Source organism: Haliaeetus albicilla, chromosome 2 (assembly GCF_947461875.1).
Source record: "Haliaeetus albicilla chromosome 2, bHalAlb1.1, whole genome shotgun sequence".
Classification (NCBI taxonomy): Eukaryota; Metazoa; Chordata; class Aves; order Accipitriformes; family Accipitridae; genus Haliaeetus; species Haliaeetus albicilla.
Genome location: NC_091484.1, coordinates 80,279,062 through 80,299,056, shown reverse-complemented (window position 1 = coordinate 80,299,056; position 19,995 = coordinate 80,279,062). Strand labels below are relative to the sequence as shown.

At 62.1% G+C, this 19,995-nt stretch overlaps 1 protein-coding gene across 1 annotated transcript in view; it reads left to right on the top strand.

Annotated features, from left to right (window-relative positions):
* LOC104315965 (uncharacterized) overlaps positions 1-19,021 on the top strand; it is a 42,471-nt gene extending 23,450 nt beyond the window's left edge. Inside the window, exons 25-32 of the mRNA XM_069799933.1 lie at positions 1,110-2,025; positions 3,780-4,047; positions 9,564-9,920; positions 10,348-10,740; positions 12,041-12,167; positions 12,989-13,102; positions 14,112-14,366; positions 16,396-19,021. Coding sequence (XP_069656034.1) covers positions 1,110-2,025; positions 3,780-4,047; positions 9,564-9,920; positions 10,348-10,740; positions 12,041-12,167; positions 12,989-13,102; positions 14,112-14,366; positions 16,396-17,489 — 3,524 coding nt within the window. The 3' untranslated portion in view covers positions 17,490-19,021. The remainder of the gene's footprint in view (positions 1-1,109; positions 2,026-3,779; positions 4,048-9,563; positions 9,921-10,347; positions 10,741-12,040; positions 12,168-12,988; positions 13,103-14,111; positions 14,367-16,395) is intronic.
* Positions 19,022-19,995: the final 974 nt, after the last annotated feature.

Genomic DNA, 19,995 nt, shown 5'->3' with positions numbered 1-19,995 from the left:
AGGGGATCGAGTGCACCCTCAGAAAGTTTGCAGATGACACCAAGCTGGGTGGGAGTGTTGATCTGCTGGAGGGTAGGAAGGCTCTACAGAGGGATCTGGACAGGCTGGATCGAGTGGCCGAGGCCAACTGTATGAGGTTCAACAAGGCCAAGTGCCGAGTCCTGCGCTTGCGTCACAACAACCCCGTGCAACGTGACAGGCTTGGGGAAGAGTGGCTGGAAAGCTGCCTGGCAGAGAAAGACCTGGGGGCGCTGATTGACAGCCAGCTGAATATGAGCTGGCAGTGTGCCCAGGTGGCCAAGAAGGCTGATGGCATCCTGGCCTGTATCAGAAATCATGTGGCCAGCAGGACTAGGGAAGTGATTGTCCCCCTGTACTTGGCACTGGTGAGGCCGCACCTCGAGTACTGTGTTCAGTTTTGGGCCCCTCACTGCAGGAAAGACGTTGAGGTGCTGGAGCATGTCCAGAGAAGGGCAACGAAGCTGTTGAAGGGTCTAGAGCACAAGTCTTAGGAGGAGCAGCTGAGGGAACTGGGGTTGTTCAGCCTGGAGAAAAGGAGGCTGAGGGGAGACCTTATCGCTCTCTACAACTACCTGAAAGGAGGTTGTAGTGAGGTGGGGGTCAGTCTCTTCTGTCAGGTGGCTGGAGATAGGACGAGAGGAAATGGCCTCAAGTTGCGCCAGGGGCGATTTAGATTGGATATTAGGAAAAATTTCTTCACCAAAAGGGCTGTCAAACACTGGAACAGGCTGCCCAGGGAAGGGGTTGAGTCACCATCCCTGGGGGTATATTTAAATGGACGTGTTGATGTGGCGCTTAGGGACATGGTTTAGTGGTGGATCTGGCAATGTTAGGTTAACGGTTGGACTCGATGATCTTAAGGGCCTTTTCCAACCTCAATGATTCTATGGTTCCAAGTCAAAATACTTCAGCTTTGGTTGTATTCCAGTACTGCTTAGGTAGCTCCCAGAGGGGACTTGCAACCCTGTAGTGCCACGTACTGTCTTGAGCGTACAACAGAGACCAACTCTGCCCCGAGAGAATTGCGGTCTAAATACTGAGGCAGTTCTTATCTCAAAGAAATGACATGAATGTCTCTGCTCTGCCAGATGAACAGCAGTGTGATGAGGAAGGTCCCGAAAGCCTTGAGCTTCCTAGCTCGTTGGCGGGAAAGTGGGAAGAGGTTTTCTCAAGCCCAGAGGAAGAGGTCAAGCCAAGCAGCAAGAACCGGAGCGGATCGACCCCGCAGCAGAGAACCGCAACGGGCAATGGGCTGAGGCGCTCCGCTCGCCGCGGGAGAGACTTGGCCAAGAAGGACATTCCTGAGGATGTGGCCGCAGTAGAGGGGCCGTACATCTGCTGCGAGTGTGGGGAGAGCTTCCTGGACAAGCAGCTCTTTGCCGCCCATCAGAAAGCGCATGCCAGCGAGGAAGCCTGCACTTCCCTGGAGCACGGAGAAAGCTTCAGGCAGAAATCCAAAACCCCTACGAAAGCCCAAGGGCCCTCCCGCTCCAAACCGTCCAAGCGCCCCGATGGGGAGAAGGGCTCTGGTTTCAAGTACGGCTTTGTCAGGCACCAGGTGAACAACATGGTGGAGAGACCATATACCTGCTCCCAGTGCAAGGAGAGCTTCAGCCTGGAAGTGAGCCTTATCTTGCACCAGAAGCTCCATACGGGGAAGGGCGATGGGCCGCTGACATGCACCTACTGCGGGAAGGACTTCCGAGACCTCTCCAAAGCCATCCGCCATCAGCGCATCCACACCGGGGAGAGGCCGTACCAGTGCACCGAGTGCGGGAAGAGCTTCATCCGGCGGGACCACCTGCTCAAGCACTGGCGGGTCCACACCGGGGAGACCCCCTACCAGTGTCCCGTCTGTGGGAAGCACTTCCGCTACAAAGAGTCTCTGAATTGTCACCAGAAAATCCACTCCCGCAACCCCCGGCCCATGGAGGATTCGCAGCACAATCTGGAGTCGGCAACTCAAACCGGCCATTTCTGTGTGAAAAAAGAAACTAAGCAGTAGCGCTGTGGTGGGAGGCCGGGGCAGAAGGGCTCGCAGTTACGATGACGGTCTAGCAGGTGGACGTGCAGCATGATGGGAGGTGAACTTGTATCGCAGCTAATCCATGTGGTCATGCTACAAAGCCCGCTTTGTTGAAGCATCAAAGGAATTCCTCTTAAAAACTCTGATCAGACGGCCTAGACACCTCTTCGACCCCGCGGGGTTACGTGGGACTTCCATAGCGGCGTAGGCCTTGTACTAGTTGTTCCCTACGCAGGTTTGGATTTTGCCTGTAGAGAATAATCCCGAGCGATTCTCTGGGGTCCGTATTTAGCAGGTGTTTCCCCACCTATCTTTGTGCATATTCAGGAGTGACAAGCTTTCGCTTTCTTTTTTCCACTCGTTTCACCACAAGGCTGGAAGCGCGAGGGAGGGAGGGAAGGAAGGTGCCATTCCCAGGCAACCAGCCGCCCACTCCCATTGCGTTGCCGGACCTCGAATGGCAGCCCCGTGCTGCGAGGCCAGGGCTGGGATGAAGGGAAGAGAGGCGAGGCAGAGACGTGGTTAGGGGCACGACGCGGGATCTGTCAAAGGCAAAAAAGCGGAGAGGAGAGAGCGGCAAAGAGCAAGGTGAGAAAAAGTAGGTGCAGGAGGAAAGGACGAGCAGGAGAAGGGGCTGAGGACATTGGAGCAGGAGGAGTCAGGAAAGGCAGCGTGTGGAGGCGCGGTCGGGTAACTTACCCGAGGAGGACACGTCTCTGTTCTTTCGAAGGATGTTACTGGCACCAGTCAGGCTGTAGTTTCCCTCTGGCCCAAGGGAATGGAGCCGCTGGTCCATCACACAAACTCCTGTCAATGAAGGCAATTTTATTATTATTTTTTAACTGGGTTTGGTCTCACACTCAGGTAAGTCAGACGAGTGAAAGCAACTTCTCCTAACCCCTGTAAAGAGCTGTTTGGTTTTTAGTTAATCTAGAAGTAGTATATTATTATTATTATTATTATATTATTATTATTAATTATTATTATTATTATTATAATACTACAAGGAAACGTGTGGCACTATATTTCACAGTTGATCTAAAACACTTAAATGTATAACTGACCGGAGTTTTTCAGATGTCTGTGTAAATATTGGTTGACTTCTCGGAGCTAATTAGTGTTGTTCCTGAGGTGGCTATAAGTGGTGTCTCTTCCGCTGTGTATCGTCAGCTGCTGGTTTGTGATTGTGTTTTGTAATAACTTTTGTAAAGTCTGTCAATACAGTGTTTCCATTCTGAAGCCCGTGTTGGGTTGAGTGATGGCAGCCCCAGTCCCCTCGCCAGACTCTGTGTTTCGTCCTTGCTCGCCCCTCTCCCACAGTGACGCCTGCAGCACCCTTGCCCGGCACCCGGCTGTTATTTATTAGCTTTTTCCAGGTAACTTGCACAACTGGAGAACCGCACAAGCCAAGCCGAGCGTCTGGGGAGTCAGGTCTGGCAAACAAGGCTGCTCGGCGCGGCTCTGGGGCTGCTGTGGTTGGTGTCTGGCATTTGGGGTTCGTATTTTTAAGCTTTTTCTCTGCTGCCACTGTGGCTGGAAGCAGATTTCGGTTTTATGCGAGAATAACGGCGCGGCTCCGGGAGCTGGCCTGCACCACGCACAAATAAGGCTGCAGCAATGGCTGAGGAGTTGCTGGCCACCGCCAGGCCTTGCTGCGGGGTAGAGCCGGGACAGTCCTATGCTGGGAGAAGCACCAGTGTGTGCAGTTGCAGCACCGCCCTGCGCCTCGGAGCTGGGTTTTCATGGACTGGCCCTCCGGCACCGACTGCGGCAGGCGAGAAGAGCCCTGGCACGCTCTGCTGAGGGTCCAGCTGCTGACGCTGCGCGTTCATCTCTCGCCAGACAGGGCAGCCTGGGCCCTGCGGCACCCCATGGCATCCTGGCGGAGCTGGAAGGACCTTGGCACACCGGGCCGGGCTCACTCGTGCCTGCTGCCCATCGGAGAGGCAGCCGCCGAGCCGGGCCGCGCTGGGTTTGCATTGCCGCTTCCTCGCTCGCAAGTACCCAAGTTCTTTGTACCGGGGGCTGCCAATAAACTGTTCCTGCCAGGCCTGGCCCCCACGCAGGGCAGCGCACCGTTTTATCTTGCTGTGCCAGGGCCTCGCGCGTCCTGGGGAGCGCAGTGCCAGCTGGTGGGGCTGAGCCCCGGGGATGTGGGGCTGGCGGCTGGGGTGGGGGGGGGTGGGCAGCGGGTGCCCTGTGGTGTCCCAGGAGGGTCCTGCCTTTCCCCAGCAGCGCATCACCCATGCCAGGGTCGGGGTCCCCTCTTTCCTGGGGTGTTTGCGGAGGGGAGACTGGCACAGCTCCAGACTGTGTTCCCCCCCAGCCCAGAGGCTGGATCTGGCCCACCTACCACCAGCATCCTGGGCTGCTCCTGGGTCTCTGCACCCAGACCTCAGCTGTCCCTATGTCCCCCCCTCTTCCACCGTCCCCCCCCACCCTGGTGACCTGGCCCACAGCCCTGCAGGGTGGTGGCCGTGGCTGCAGCAGACGGGTCCCAAGCCCTGGCTGGTGGAAGCTCCTATTTCTCCCCCTTTCCTACCCTGGAGCCAGGTACAGAGTAGCTGCCCCCCGGCTCCTGCTCCTCTCTGCTGCTGCAAGAAGCTGCTGGCTGTACCACACACAGGGTGCTGGGGAGGGGGGATGCGTTGTCCTTCCAAGAGCCTCCCCCCCCAGCCCAGCATCCCCGAGGCTCTTCCCTGCTGGATCCTGGTCCCCTTTCCAGGTCCTGCCCGTGGTGCAGCCTGTCCCCCCCCAGGGGGCAGCCACCAGAGCCCCCCCAGAGCTCTGACAGGTGCCCAAAGGGTGGTTCTGGCTTGGGACCAAACGTGGGATGCAAACAGGGCAGCCCGTGGGCCCTGTCCGTGGGCCAGAGCCAGCGCAGGGACGTGGCGTGCGTGGCCTACAGGTCCCCGGCTTCGCTGCCGGGCTGAGACCAGAGGGTGCCAGGGATCCTCAGCCAGCCCAAACCCTGCTGGGTGCCCGCAGAGCCGGAACAAGTGACCCCGGCCAAATTCTGCCCCAACACCACGCTCCCTGGAGCAACCAGGCAGGATGGGGCTGCCCAGTGCAGGGGGGGGTGCGGGGATGGAGGTGCTGGGGAGGGAGAGGAAGAGGGAAGAGGACGGCTCACGGCAGGGGAAGAAGCATCGTGCTGGATCCGGCAGCCCGAGCACAGGGCAGGTGCTGCAGCAGCGGGGCTGAGCACGGCTCTCGTATGAGCACACAGAGACACCATAAATATACATGTATGTACTGTGATGGTGTATACATGTTCTTTCTGTGTGCGTATATATATATACACGCATACATACATGGCCTGCAGCCCAGATCACGGGCACTCACACAACCAGAGCACCAGTGGCCGCATCCTGATCCCTCTCTGGCTGATTGCGATGAAGATCCACTAGTGGGAAATAAACACGCATGATAAATACACATAGATCTCTCTCCATGTGCACAGCGTGGGTCCCTCCAGCAGCTGGGCTCAGGCACCCCCTCTGCCCAGTATCTGCCCCTGGATCCCAGTTTCCCCAGTTGCACTGGGACATAAAAACCCCAGGCAGTGACACCCGTCCCCATCCCAGAGCTGCTCCCAGTGTCCCCTGTCCCTAATTTGGGTCCCCACCTGCCGTCACACCCCTGTGCTCCCCTGGGTGCGTGGAGATGGGTGTTGTAGCCCCCCAAGTGTGGGTGCCGGTGGGCAGCCTGTGCTCCTCACCCCGGCATTGCAGCAGTGACGGGATTCGGCCTCGTCCCCTCCCTTTTTCCACAAAGCAAAGGGTTTCCTGCCCTTCCCTGTGTTTGGTGTCACCGACTTCCCCCCATTGTCGCCCCATGCCGGGGGTCCCTGAGGTCAGGAGCGGGAGCGAAGCTGTGTGCCAGGGGGCTGCTGCCACGAATGGGGCCCTGCTGGGGCGGTGTGCCTGGGGGATGGGACGGGACGGGATGGATGGGATGGGATGGGAGGGCATGGGACTGGGTGGGACGGGGCGGGCATGGGATGGGACGTGATGGGATGGGATGGGACATGACAAGACGGGACAGGACACAACAGGATGGAAAGGGGCAGGATGGGATGGGGATGGGGTGGGATGAGATGGGACAGGATGGATGGGATGGGATGGGATGGGATGGGACATGACAAGACGGGACAGGACACAACAGGATGGAAGGGGCCAGGATGGGATGGGGATGGGGTGAGATGAGATGGGACAGGATGGATGGGATGGGATGGGATGGGATGGGACATGACAAGACGGGACAGGACACAACAGGATGGAAGGGGCCAGGATGGGATGGGGATGGGGTGAGATGAGATGGGACAGGATGGATGGGATGGGATGGGATGGGATGGGATGGGACAGGACAGGACAAGACGGGACAGGACACAACACGATGGAGGCGGCTGGGATGGGATGGGCATGGGACAAGATGGGACAGGATGGGACATGACAAGACAGGACAGGACACAACAGGATGGAAGGGGCCGGGATGGGGATGGGGTGGGATGAGACAGGATAGGGACAGGATGGGGTATGGTGGGATGAGACGGGATGGGGACGGGATGGGGATGGGGTGGTACCGGGCAGAACAGGACAGAACAGGATGGGACAGGACAGACAGGACGAGACAGACCGGGAAGGGACATGAGGGGACGGGATGGGGTGGGCGAGGACGGGAAGGGACGGGAGGGTCCGGTGGGTCCGTGCCGCCCCCGCCGAGCCCGGACAGCCGCCGGTGCGGGGGTGTGTGTGTGTACATGTGTGTATGTACGTGTATGTATGTACGTGTCCGTGTGTAGGATCGTCCCCGGCCGGTGGGGGGGGGGGGGGCGGTTTCCATGGCGACGCCGCCCTCCGGCCGCCATTTCAGAGGCCCGCGGGGCGCGAGGCCGCAGGGCCGCGGGGGGGGGGGGGCGGTCTCGGGGGACGGGGCGGGCCGCCAGGGGGCGCTCGGCGCAGGCCCCGCCCCCGGCCATGGCGGCGCCCGACGGTGCGGGCCGGGGGGGGGGCAGCGCAGTTACCCCTGGGGTTGCCCCAGTTACTCCCAGCTCCTTCCCAGTTGCTGCCAGCACCTCCCCAGTTGCCCCCAGTCCTTCCCGTTTCCCCAGCCCCTCCAGTCACCCCAGTCCCCCTCCAGTTCCCCCAGTCTCCCCCCAGTCCTTCCCCAGTTTCCCCAGCCCCTCCAGTCACCCCAGTCTCTGCCCAGTTCTCCCCAGTCTCTCCCCAGTCCCCCTCCAGTTCCCCCAGTCTTTCCCCAGTTCGCTCCAGTTCCCCCCAGTCACCCCGGCCTCTCCCCAGTTCCCCCCAGTCCTCCCCCAGTTGCCCATCACCCAGTTCCCCTCCAGTTCCCCCCAGTCTCTGCCCAGTCCCCCCCAGTCCCCCCAGTCTTTCCCCAGTTCCCCTCCAGTTCCCCCCAGTCTCTGCCCAGTTCCCCCAGTCCCCTCCAGTTCCCCCCAGTCTCTGCCCAGTTCCCCCTAGTCACCCCAATGCCCCTCTAGTTCCCCCCAGACTCTCCCCAGTCCCTCTCCAGTCCCCCCAGTCTTTCCCCAGTTCCCCCAGTTCCCCCAGTCTCTGCCCAGTTCCCCCCAGTCCCTTCCCAGTTCCCCCAGTCCCCCTCCAGTTCCCCCAGTCTCCCCCCAGTCCTTCCCCAGTTTCCCCAGCCCCTCCAGTCACCCCAGTCTCTGCCCAGTTCTCCCCAGTCTCTCCCCAGTCCCCCTCCAGTTCCCCCAGTCTTTCCCCAGTTCGCTCCAGTTCCCCCCAGTCACCCCGGCCTCTCCCCAGTTCCCCCCAGTCCTCCCCCAGTTGCCCATCACCCAGTTCCCCTCCAGTTCCCCCCAGTCTCTGCCCAGTCCCCCCCAGTCCCCCCAGTCTTTCCCCAGTTCCCCTCCAGTTCCCCCCAGTCTCTGCCCAGTTCCCCCAGTCCCCTCCAGTTCCCCCCAGTCTCTGCCCAGTTCCCCCTAGTCACCCCAATGCCCCTCTAGTTCCCCCCAGACTCTCCCCAGTCCCTCTCCAGTCCCCCCAGTCTTTCCCCAGTTCCCCCAGTTCCCCCCAGTCTCTGCCCAGTTCCCCCCAGTCCCTTCCCAGTTCCCCCAGTCCCCCTCCAGTTCCCCCAGTCTCTGCCCAGTTCCCCCTAGTCACCCCAATGCCCCTCCAGTTCCCCCCAGTCACCCCAGTCTTTCCCCAGTTCCCCCCAATCTCTCCCCAGTCCCCCTCCAGTTCCCCCCAGTCTTTCCCCAGTTCCCCCAGCGCCCCTCCAGTTCCCCTCAGTCCACCTCCAGTTCCCCCCAGTCCACCTCCAGTCCCACTCCAGTTCCCCCCAGTCTTTCCCCAGTTCCCCCAGTCCCCCTCCAGACCCCTCCAGTTCCCCCCATCACCCCAGTCTTTCCCCAGTTCCCCCAGTCCCCCTCCATTCCCCCTCCAGTTCCCCCCATTCCACCTCCAGTCCCCCTCCAGTTCCCCCCAGTCTTTCCCCAGTTCCCCCAGTCCCCCTCCAGACCCCTCCAGTCCCCCTCCAGTTCCCCCCAGTCTTTCCCCAGTTCCCCCAGTCCCCCTCCAGACCCCTCCAGTCCCCCTCCAGTTCCCCCCATCAGCCCAGTTACCCCTGGGGTTGCCCCGGTTCCTCCCAGCTCCTTCCCAGTTCCTCCCAGCTCCTTCCCAGTTGCTGCCAGCACCTCCCCAGTTGCCCCCAGTCCTTCCCCAGTTTCCCCAGCCCCTCCAGTCACCCCAGTCCCCCTCCAGTTCCCCCAGTCTCTCCCCAGTTCCCGCGCGGGGGGGCTCCCGGGCCCGATCCCCGGGCACATCCCCCCCCCCCCCCAGGGCCGCCCCGCTCCGTTCCCCCAGTGGCGGGGCCCGGCCGGGCCGGGGAGGGGGGGGGGGCCCCGACGGTGCGCGGCGGCGGCGGCGGTGATGCCGTCGGTGCGACAGGGGGCGCTGCGGTATCGGCGGGCGCCCCGCTCCGCCCCGCCCGGCGCGGCCCCCGGCGCGGCCCCGCTCGGCGGCGGCGCTCCGCCCGCCCCCTGCCGGCTCGGCGGGGCAGCGGCGGGGCCGGAGCGCCCAAACGCGAGAGCGGCGGAGCCGGGACCCGGAGCCGCGCTCGGTCTCACGCCGCCGCCGCCGCCGCCCCTCCCCTTCCCCCCCCCTTCCCTCCCCCCCCCCCCCCACGCCTAACCCCCGGTCGGGTCGGGTCGGGCCGGGCCGCGCCCCGCCCCGCCGCGCCGCCCCGCCGCGCCCCCGCCCCGCCACCGCCGCCGCCGCCGCCGCCGCCGCCGCCCCGCCGCCGCCGCCGCCGCGCCGCGCCGCGCCGCCCCGGGCCCAGCCCGATGCCCGGCGGCGGGCGGAGGTGAAGGAGCGAACGGGCGCTGGATCCTCCCGGTCGCGGCCCCCGGGGCCCCGGGCAGGGAACAAAGGGCCATGGCCGAGGGGGCTCCCGCTCAGGTAAGGGGCGCCCGCCCGCCGCGCCCCGGCCCGGTCCCCGGCCCGGCCCGGTCCGGCCCGGTCCGCCGCCGTTTTAGCCCGGCCGGCCCGCGGGCCGCACGTCGGGGCGGGCCGCGCCGTCGGGGCCGCGGCGGGAGGCGGCGAGGCGGGCGGCGGGGCGGGAGTCGGGGCGAGGCGGGGGGGGGGGAAGGAAGAACCGGCGGGGGCTGTCAGAGCCCGGGGCCGCGGCCGCCCCCCCGGGGAGACGGGCAGCCCCCGGTGGCGGGGAAGGGGAGGGGGGGCGCGGCGCGGTCGGGCCGGGCCGGGCCTCCGCGGCCGGCGGCGCCCGAGCTGCCGTCGGGGCCCGGGCCTGCCCGTCCCGCCGACGCGCAACGCGCCCCCCCCACGCCGCCTCTTCCCGGCCCCGGCGGGTCGGGGAGCACCCCCACCGCCCCGTGACAGATCCGTCTCCCCCCACCGGTGACAGGCAGCCCCCCCCCCCCGCCCCGTGTCACCTCCCGGTCCCCATGGCGACGGAGCACCCTTGCCCTGACAGTTCCCGCCCCCCCCCCCCCGGGTGTCCCCTCGCTCGGCTGTCCCGTGTCACACACAGCCCCCCCCAGCATCACCTCCCGTCCTCGCCGTGTCGGGGTGCCCCCCCCCAAAAAACATCCCGTGGGACCCGCCGTAAGCGGCTTAGCGGGGTCAGCGCCCTGCGGGGACACGGGGACGTCCGTCCCCGCCACCCTGGGGAGTGCCGGGGGCTGCGGCAGCACCTCCCCCACCCCCCCCACCGGGGTCCCTATCGATCTGGGGGGGGGGGGTGTCCCGTTCCCCCCACGCTCTTCCCCGCCGTGACCCCCCGTACCCCTCTGCCCGCAGGCGCCGGAGCCGGTGCTGCAACCGCGCTGCCCCTCGCCCCTCCGGCCGGTGGCCGGTGCCGAGCGTACCTCGGAGCGGGAGACGCAGACGGCCGAGCTGTCCCTGACGGTGGTGGCGGCCGTGCAGGCGGTGGAGAGGAAAGTGGACTCTCATTCCACCCGCCTGCTTGACCTGGAGGGTCGGACGGGGATGGCGGAGAAGAAGCTGATCGACTGCGAGAAGACGGCGACGGAGCTGGGGAACCAGCTGGAGAGCAAGTGCGCGGCGCTGGGCACCCTCATCCAGGAGTACGGGCTGCTCCAGCGGCGCCTGGAGAACATGGAGAACCTGCTGAAGAACAGGAATTTCTGGATCCTGCGGCTGCCCCCGGGCAGGAAGGGGGAAGTCCCCAAGGTAACGGTGTCTTGGGGTGCAGGAGTCCGGATCTGCACCCGAAAAGCTCCCAAAACGCTCATGGAGGGCAGGATGGGGGGGGGAGATGCAGCGGGTGAGCGGGCAGAGCCCCGGCGCAGGTGAGTGGCTCCCCGTCGGGACCTGGAGGCAGCGGAGCTGCCCCTCGCAGCTTCCCGGCATCTCCCCGGCTGGGACCCCCGTGTGGTGGGAGATGGGCCCGAGGGGAACTCCCTCCGTGCTCAGGCCAGAGGTTTCGGTTCTTCTTCACTGCGCTGCGCAGCCCGGGAGTGATTGACTTTTTTTTTTTTTTTTTTTTTGAGAGAGAGAAACCCTGCAGATTTGGTGGTTCTGTTTTTTTTAACCACCATTTCTTTTACAACCCTGGCGCTGTGGTGGGGGTCTCCCGGGCTGGGGAAGGAGCTGCTGCTGTGGGGAAGGGGGGAACCTCTGGGATTCGGGGGAAGGCGGACGAGCTTCTCGCGCTCACAGTTGGGCTTTGCCGATCATCAGAAGGAGCCCACCGTCAACATTAAGTTCCTAACTTCCATTTCATGACCCTCTCGCTAAAGGAAAGTTTGCAGATGGGACCATGTGGGACATCGCAAAGTGAACATCGCCGGAGAGAGCGGAGGGGGTCTGGAAAAAGGGGGTTCAGGCCCCAACACCCCGTTAGTGCAGTCAAGGAGCAGAAGCCGAGCACTGCGTTTCCCTCTGAAGAGCTCCATCCAAACGCAGCACAGCTTGCGCATCCTGAATTTATCCTTAGAAATTATTACTCGGCAAACAGGCTTGAAAGCTGCAGTCTTGCTCCCAGCCAATTTGCACACAATAACTAATGATAACTGGGAGCCCTTCAGGCCCGGGTAGAGTTTTCCCTCGAGTTCTGGGGTAATTGAATCTGGGGTTTTACGTCAGCTCATCAATAGAGATGAGGTCCAGCCCCAGTGCCCGATTTTTATCTCCTTTATGTTCCCTCCAGGCGGGTGCAAGCCTGGTCACCTCTGGAGAGTTGTCCCTGCCAGTGCAGGGACTGAGAGGAGGAGGTCAGTGTCGTTTGGGGAAATCACAGTCTGAGTTCACCACTGGCAACTGGCCGTTTGGCCGAGACCTTTAATCTCCTAGAAATGCTCGTCCAGGAGTTGTTCTAAATATAAAAACCAACTTGTTGATGGCCATGAAGTAGCCGAAGCCTGGCCGTGTCCGAGCAGGAGCAAGCTGCTTGCGCTGCCAGCCGGAGATAACACGCTGGGCTCTCGGGGAGCGAGACAGCCGCTTGAACCTGTGCTGCTTGTGATTGCAGGTGCCGGTGACGTTTGATGACGTGTCCGTCTATTTCAATGACAAGGAATGGGAGAAGCTGGAGGAGTGGCAGAAGGAGCTGTACAAGAACGTGATGAAGGGGAACTATGAGTCGCTGATCTCCCTGGGTAAATACGGGGTGTCCTCACCCTGGTGAAGGCAGGTTCTCTGGGGCTCCTGGCTGCGCACAGGCTTGGGCACCTTCCGACTCCTCCTTGGGGATCCCCTCGGATCCCCTTGAGACCCAAATGTCCCATTTTAAAAGGAGACTTGAAACCACAGGAGGATGTTTCTAGTCCAGGTCGGGGCATCCCTCTGGCAGTGCCCGGGTTCATTCCCAGCTCGGGCTGAGATGCTGTCCCGGCTGAGTGGGGGACGCCCGCGGGCAGGTGGGCTGGAGACCTCCCGGGGCCCCGTCCAGCCAGAGTTACTTGGTGGAAAAACCAGCACCTTCCCCGTGGGTTTTGGAAGGGCTTCTCTTCATCTTCTGGATCTGCGGCGGGTACCAGCCCACGGGCCCCTTTAGAGGAAGCTTTTGCGGGGGGGAAAACTGATGCGGTCTTAGCTATGCTCCTTTGGGGCATTTCCTACTGAAGCTGCAGGAGAAATCCCGGCTCTGCTGGGGCCAGAGGTGAAATGCTTTTGGTTTCCGGAGAGCCAGGCATTTGCCTGAGAAGTTCTAAGACCCCTCCAGAAAAACACACAGGTCGAGTTTCTTCTCAAAGTTGGTTCCTCTGTGTATGGCACCTCAGCTCCTGTCTCCCTGAATCCCTTCTGCCCATCCGGGGAGGCCAGCCAGCCTGCAGCACTGTGCTTTTCTGCCTGCAGACCCTTTGTGGATGTTCCCAAGTGTCTTCATGTGTCCCCCTGGGTGCTGGGGAGAGGTGGAAGTCGATACCAGGATTCCCTGTGCAGTAATCCCTCTCTCCATCCCTCTGTCTCTCAACAGACTATGCAATTTCCAAACCTGGTGTTTTGTCTCAGATCGAGCAAGGAGAGGAATCGCGGGTCAGGAACGAGCAGGACTTGGAGGAGAGCGAGATCATTACCGATGCCACCGCAGGTGAGATGGCAGCTTAGCGCGAGGGGAGCCGTAGGTTGTGTTCAGAGGAGCTGCTCCCCCCCCGAGGCTAAGTGTTGCTGAGAGCTGTGCCTGAGGAGGTTATCAGGAGGAGCCTTGCATACGAGCGGGAAAGGTTTGGCTAATTAGAGATTTGATGTCCAGGTACAGCTTGACATATAAACCAGGGCAAGTGGAGCCCGGAGAGTTGGGCACTAGGAGCCATCAGCAAGGGAAGGATCTGCAACTGGCCCAGGTCCTCAGGGAGCCGGTGTGCCCAGCAAGAAAGGAAAATCGGGTCCCGTTGGGAAAATCCATCCACCCAAAAAATCCTCTCCACCCTCTCTGATTGTGTGGATGGTGCCTGGGTTTATCCTTGGAGCATCATCCCTCCGGGGCAGGGAAGCCTGGGATCCGCGCAGGGATCTGGCGTGCTGAGGGGTTTCTCCAAGGGCAGGGCTGGGAGTGAGGCACCAGGGACCTCGAGTCCTGGAGCGACTTCTGCTCTGAGATAAGGGGAGCTGATAAGGAGATAAGGAGGTGTCCTAGAAGAGACGGTGTCAGCTTTGCTGCTGGTCTCTGGCCCTGGGCCCCGGACACGGGGTCGCTCCGACCCCCTGCCTGTGCTCTTGGTCACGAGGCTCTTGAAGTTAAATTGAGGCCAATGGGAAGAGAAAAATCATCTTCTGCCCACAGGGAGCTGCCAGGCCAGCGCTGCTGCTGGGGGATGTGGGGTGGCAGAGGGGTGCTGAGCTGCAGGCACCGAGTCCTCGGGCCGGGCAGAGCGAGTCCCCTGTGCCTGCGGAGGATCCCAGGCGAGAGGCAGGAGCGTGGCAGGGATGGCTGAAGGGCAGGGGCTGAAGGGAGAGCAGAAGTGGCCGAGCAAATGAAACCCCTCTGCAGGATCAGCAGCCAGAGCCAGCCCGCGGGGAGCCGGCGGGGATTGTCACGAGCGGTTTCTTCGTCCTGGCTCCTGGGAATGATGGCGGGTGGGAATCTCTCTTTGCTGCAGCTGGCATAAGGGTTGTGATCAAAACGGAGGAGCTCCTTCCTGAAGACAGCCCCGAAAACCCTGAGCTGCACGGGATGTCAGGGCAGTCGGAGGGGAGCTTCCAGAGTCCGGACGAGGAGGCAGCCTGCGAGAGCCCTTACGGCTCCGTCTCCCCTCCGAGGGACCTCCCGGGAACCAGCCTGGGTGACTCGTCTGAATATGTAGCTGACTTCAACGAGATCCAGAGAGTCATCGTTCACCACGGGAGCTGCACAGGTGAGACGCTCGGCACGTGGCTCCACAGCACGTGGCATGTCGTGGGGACAGGAGGCCCAGGAGGGGCTGTGGTGGGTGAGGCAAAGGTGGGGAACAGGTTGGACCAAAAAGAAGGGTTAAATCCCCCCCGAATTGGCACCAGAAGGCAAGTTTCTGGCTGCTGCAACCTCAAGAGCAGCTGCGGTCAGACCTCAGGCTGGGAGGAGGAGGCAGCACAGACGCGGTGGACGTCAGAGTGTGCTCTCTGAGGGTACCTGACCTGCTCCAGAGCGGAGCGAGCAGTGGCTCAGTCCTCTGCGGGTGGGAAAAGCCCTTGTTACACACAGAGACCAAGGGAAGACATGTCTCGGGCAGCGTTTTATGAGAGCCCCAGTGAGCCCTTGCTGCCAAAATCCTGCCGTTGCAAGAGGGCAGGACATCAGTTGAGGACTCCTGCCCTGGTGTTTGTCGTGCGGAGGAATGGTGTAAGCCGCTCAGATGCTTACGCACCAGAGACTGCTGGAGGAACGTGTGGGGTCCAGCACATCGACCAGCGCAGGGGTCCCTTAGGGCAGGTCTGGAGGACGAGGAGGAGGGTGGCCGGAGGTCTGTGGTGTGCGAGCTGCCAGGAGGGAAGGGGAAGGGTGAGGTTATTTAGTGATGAGATGAGAAGATGGCAGTGGGCACTTGAAGTGTAGACGTCTGCCAGTCAGGTGGCGGATACGGGCCAGGTCCTACAGGTGTGCTTAGAGGGTGGAGATGGGAAAGCAGGGAGATGGGCTGTTGGGAACGGCAGGTTCCCTGCCTTCTGACAGCTTCGCGATGGTGTAACACAAACCAAGAAAGATAAGAGTTGGGCTCTTGAGGTCCTCCTCAACTCCCGTCTCGTGGATCCTGTGGTCTCCTCATAGTTTTCTAAAGGAAACCAGCCAAGCCACCAATGGGGCTGGAGCCGATCCTCGTCTGAGAGCCGGCGCCTCTGCCAACGCGCCGGGCCCCGGCTGGTGGGGCTGAGTGGGAGCTGCAGCAACGCTCTGAGCAGGGTGCGGGTGCCGGTGGCCAGTGCTCGAGCAGCGGTAGCCCCCATGTCCGTACAGGGGAATCTCCTTGCTGCGAGGAGGTGGGAAGGAGGACCTGGGAATGCGGGTTTTCCCCACTGACCCCTCCATCGGAGGGGAGAGGGCCGCGGCTTTGATACATCCCCCCTCCCATCGGCTGCCCCTTCTTGGGAAAGCGTGGCTGCTCTTCCTAGAAAAGTACATACGCCTGGCTCAAAGTCCAGCGTGAGGTGACGTGCGAGGGATCCAATGTGGGCCTTTCCTCGGGGCGCGCTGGCTGCGCGTCCTGCTGCGCACATTCCTGGTAGGGCCAGTCTCGCCAAACGAAAACACCAGGTCACCTCCGGCGTCGGTGGTACAAGGAGGGGGGGAGCCTGATGTGCGGCCATCCATCCCACCGCTCTTTGCCTCTGGGAAGGAGAGGGGTCTTTCCCTGTGCCCCGTCGTGGCGAGGCTGAAGAGAAGAGACGGTCCCAGGCTGGGCACGTCGTCTCGGGAGCGGAGCTGGAGGCCGGCAGCCCTCTGCTGTGTTTCCGTCAAGCAGTGCCATGCCAGGTGTAGGAAGCGTTGCTGTAGCCCAGCGAAACGGCAGCAGATGGAGCTGCTCTGAAATCGTTCGGCTGCCTGAGTTCTCGCAAATCGATGGCACTTCTATCCCCTGTCTCGTAGCATCGTGAATTGCAAAACCTTTTGACGGGGCAGGCCTCGCCGCACCCTCCGAAGGAAGGAGCCTGTCCAGGAGGCGGTTTGTCTGTCCTCCACGTCGGGGGCTGCACCGGCTCGCCTTGCCACCGTGAGAGGACGTGCCCCGTCCCAAGGTGCAGGGCTCCGGGCCGCAGTTGGCTCGCGTCCAGGTGGTCGGGCAGAGCAGGCAGGCAGGTGCAAACAGCCGCAGAAGCCCAGGCAGATGTTTCTGTAGCAACCCCCAGGTGTATAAAAGGCCACCCCGTCCCACCCGATGACCCTAACGCTGTTCCCATTTTCCCTCTCAGAGGACGGGATCGTGATCAAGACGGAGGAGGAGGAGGAGGAGGACGACCCCGACACCCTGGAGCCGTGCGCCATGTTCTCGGGCAGGACCGAGCCGCCGGCGTTCCCCAGCCACGAGGCCGGGCTGGGCTGCGAGGCGCAGTGCAGCTCCAAAACGCAGCCCAGGAGCCTGGCGGCCGCCCGCGTGGGGAAGCCCCCCGCCTGTGAGAGGGACTCCGGGGAGATGAAGCCGGCTATCGCCCAGCAGCGGAACCGGACGAGGGAGAGACCCTACATCTGCCCCGAGTGCGGGAAGAGCTTCATGCTCAAGATCAACTTCATGATCCACCAGCGCAACCACCTCAAGGAAGGGCCCTACGAGTGCCACGACTGCGACCTCAGCTTCCGCAACAAGCAGCAATTCCTGCTGCACCAGCGCAGCCACACGCGCCGGGGCGTGGGGGTCCCCCGGCGCCCCGAGCACGGCCTCAAGCCCCAGCCGCGGCCCCCGCCTCCGGGGAAGCCCTACAAGTGCTCCGAGTGCGAGAGCAGCTTCAGCCACAAGTCGAGCCTCAGCAAACACCAGATCACCCACGTCGGGGAGCGGCCCTTCACCTGCGGCGAGTGCCGGCGGAGCTTCCGCTTGCAGATCAGCCTCATCATGCACCAGAGGATCCACGCCGGCAAGAGCGAGATGGCTTTCCTCTGCCCCCAGTGCGGGAAGAACTTCACCCGGCCCTCCCACCTCCTGCGGCACCAGCGGACTCACACCGGCGAGCGGCCCTACCAGTGCAGCCAGTGCGAGAAGACCTTCAGCGAGAAGTCCAAGCTCACCAACCATTACCGCATCCACACCCGGGAGCGCCCGCACGCCTGCGCCGTCTGCGGGAAGGGTTTCATCCGCAAGCACCATCTCCTGGAGCACCAACGCATCCACACGGGCGAGCGGCCCTACCACTGCACCGAGTGCGGCAAGAACTTCACCCAGAAGCATCACCTCCTGGAGCACCAGCGGGCGCACACCGGCGAGCGGCCCTACCCCTGCACCGAGTGCACCAAGTGCTTCCGCTACAAGCAGTCCCTCAAGTACCACCTGAGGACGCACATGGGAGAGTGAGGGGCTGCCGACGGCTTCCTCTCCCTCCCCTCTCTCCCTCCGGCCCTCCTCCTCCTCCTCCTCTTCCTCCTCCGCTCATCTCTCCCACCCTCCCTCTGTCTCCGTCCCTCCCACCCCCACCCCCGGCTCAGGGCATGGACATCAAGGAAGCTTTGTGTGGTAGCGCCGCTGGTCTGGTGGAGACGGCTAGGCTGATTGGAAATAAATTAATTAATTAAAGCAAGCAACGCGCGGCAAAATTAAAAGATTATATATATATAAAATTAACAGAAGCAGCTGATTTAGGGGAAATCCTCACCATCAGAAAAAAGCAAACAAACCAACGACAAAAGAAACCTGTACAGGGTGTTTTGCCGGAGTAGGACTCTTAACTGCTTTTTAAATCTACTGTTTGGTTTTTTTAATAAATGTGGAGGAACTTTTTATTTGATAAGCAAACTTAGGATCACCAAGATTTTTTTTTTTTTTTTTTTTTTTTTTTTAAAATGCTCTGTAGGCTGATTCTGGCACAGTCACTTTTGTCCAGGAGCTCTGCAGAGGCGCTGCCTCGTCCCAGCTTTCCAGGCTGGACGCGACAGCCGCTCGGCAGCGTGTGGTGACAAGGAGCTCCCGGCCAGGGGGAGGTGAGTAATAAATAGATCCAGATGACGAGGAAGTTCTCCATGTGTCTAGATTTGAAGCGCTGATAGGTGCCTGCCCGGCTCTCGGGGCTGTGATGCACTCCTGAATTATACAATAGAATAAAATACTAGTTGCAGTAAAAGAACCTTTTTCTGGTAGGACCCCATCAGCAAGGCTCCTCCAAACACTCATTTCTAGCACTTAATCCTTCCGCAGCAGCAGACACCTCTCCGGCGAGCGGTGACCCCAGGTGCCCGGCCCTCCCACCGCCACGAGAGCTGCACCGAAGGCATCGCCGGCCAGCGCGAGACGCGGGAGCGGTTTGTAGATGTGGGTCTTGCCGCGGGGTGCCGTGGGGTCACCATGTACCTGTGCACAAGACCTTGACCTGTTTAATTGCTCTTCTGCTCTCCTGGAAACGCGCTGCGGCGAGTGGGCCGCCCTCGCCCTTGCCGGTGGCATTGACCACACGCTCCCCAGCGGCGGGAGCAGCAGGACTCCTGCCCCAGACAGAGGAGCGGGTCCTGGGCTGGCTTCCAAGAAAAGCCCCGGCCATCTCGGGGCTGCCTGCGGGAGACCTCCCGGCTCCCAGGCACCCGGTGCCGGGGTCCCTCGCCACGTGGCCATGGCTGTAGTCGCGGCGGGTGGGACACAGGCCAGTCTCCTCCTGTTGGTTTGAGCTCCCATCTCCAGCGGCTCAGTTCTCCGCAGTCCCGGCTCATCCCTCGTCGCAGCTCCCGTGGTTGGGCTGCGGCTGGGTGAGATGCACCCAAAGGGCCGGGCGGTGGCCGGAGCGGTGACGCCAGCTTCCCGGTGCGCGCCGGGCTTCTGGCCGATGGGTGCCATGGGGAAGGCGGTGTCGGATCTCATGTTGGACAGTGGCATCAATAAACAGAGCGATGATGGGATAAGTTGTCGGGACCTCTTAATGTCTTTGCAGAACCACAGTCCTCGCTCCAGCACTTCCCGTGTGTATGAACCCCTCCTAAATTTGTAATTTACAGCCTCTTCCATGCTAGAAAGCGCCCGAGGGCAGCGCAGCCACGTGGAGCTGCCGAGAGCTGCTGGCCGGTCACCACCGTGGAGAGAAGCAATTTCGGGGCTGCCAGGGCAGGCTGCAGCCGAGGTTCCTGTGTTCCCGCTGCTGGGGTGGTGCCTGAAACTCCCTGGGAGCAGTTTGGGGTCCCAGGTCCCAGTGTGCAGTCTGACATGGGTTAAACATGCTGTGACGGACATGCTGGAGGGCCTGGCTGCAGCCCCTTGCCCGGCTGGCTGCCTCATGCCCCTCAGCAGCCTCCCCACATCCCCCTCATCAGGGCTAAATGCAATTAGAGGGAATGAAGAAATGAAGAGCAGAACCGACTCTGGCTCTCAGCAGCTCGTGTTCATCATGCTGGCAGTGCCGCGGACCCAGCAAGGTCCTTTTTTTCTTCCCAAAAATGGATGGATTCGGCTTTTTTTTTTTTTTGGCAAAGCAGCCACTTAGGTGCCCCTACTAGCAAAGGGAGCCCGGCTGCCCCGCCGCAGTGCCGGGACCTGCCCGGGGAGCCTTGGGGACCGGCAACTCCTTCCTCGCCTCGGCATGGCCGGGCTGGCAGCACCCACGCTCTGCTTGGTGTCACCGGGCCCCATGCAGCGACCGCTCCCCCGCTTCTGCTGCTCCTCGCCGGCCGTGCACGCGTGTGAAGGCGGCGGTTGCCGGACACTGCCAGGATTTAAACACATCCAGGTGACCTTCAGCGGCTTGAATGTCAACAACCTGTCTGCAGCCGCAGCTCCCACGCCGGGAGGGGACAACGTGGCCATCGTGGCCCCCAACCGGTGCCGAGCTCGGGGTGGCAGCAGCAGCGAAAAAAAATGCAGAGGTGGCGGTGCTGCAGGGCAC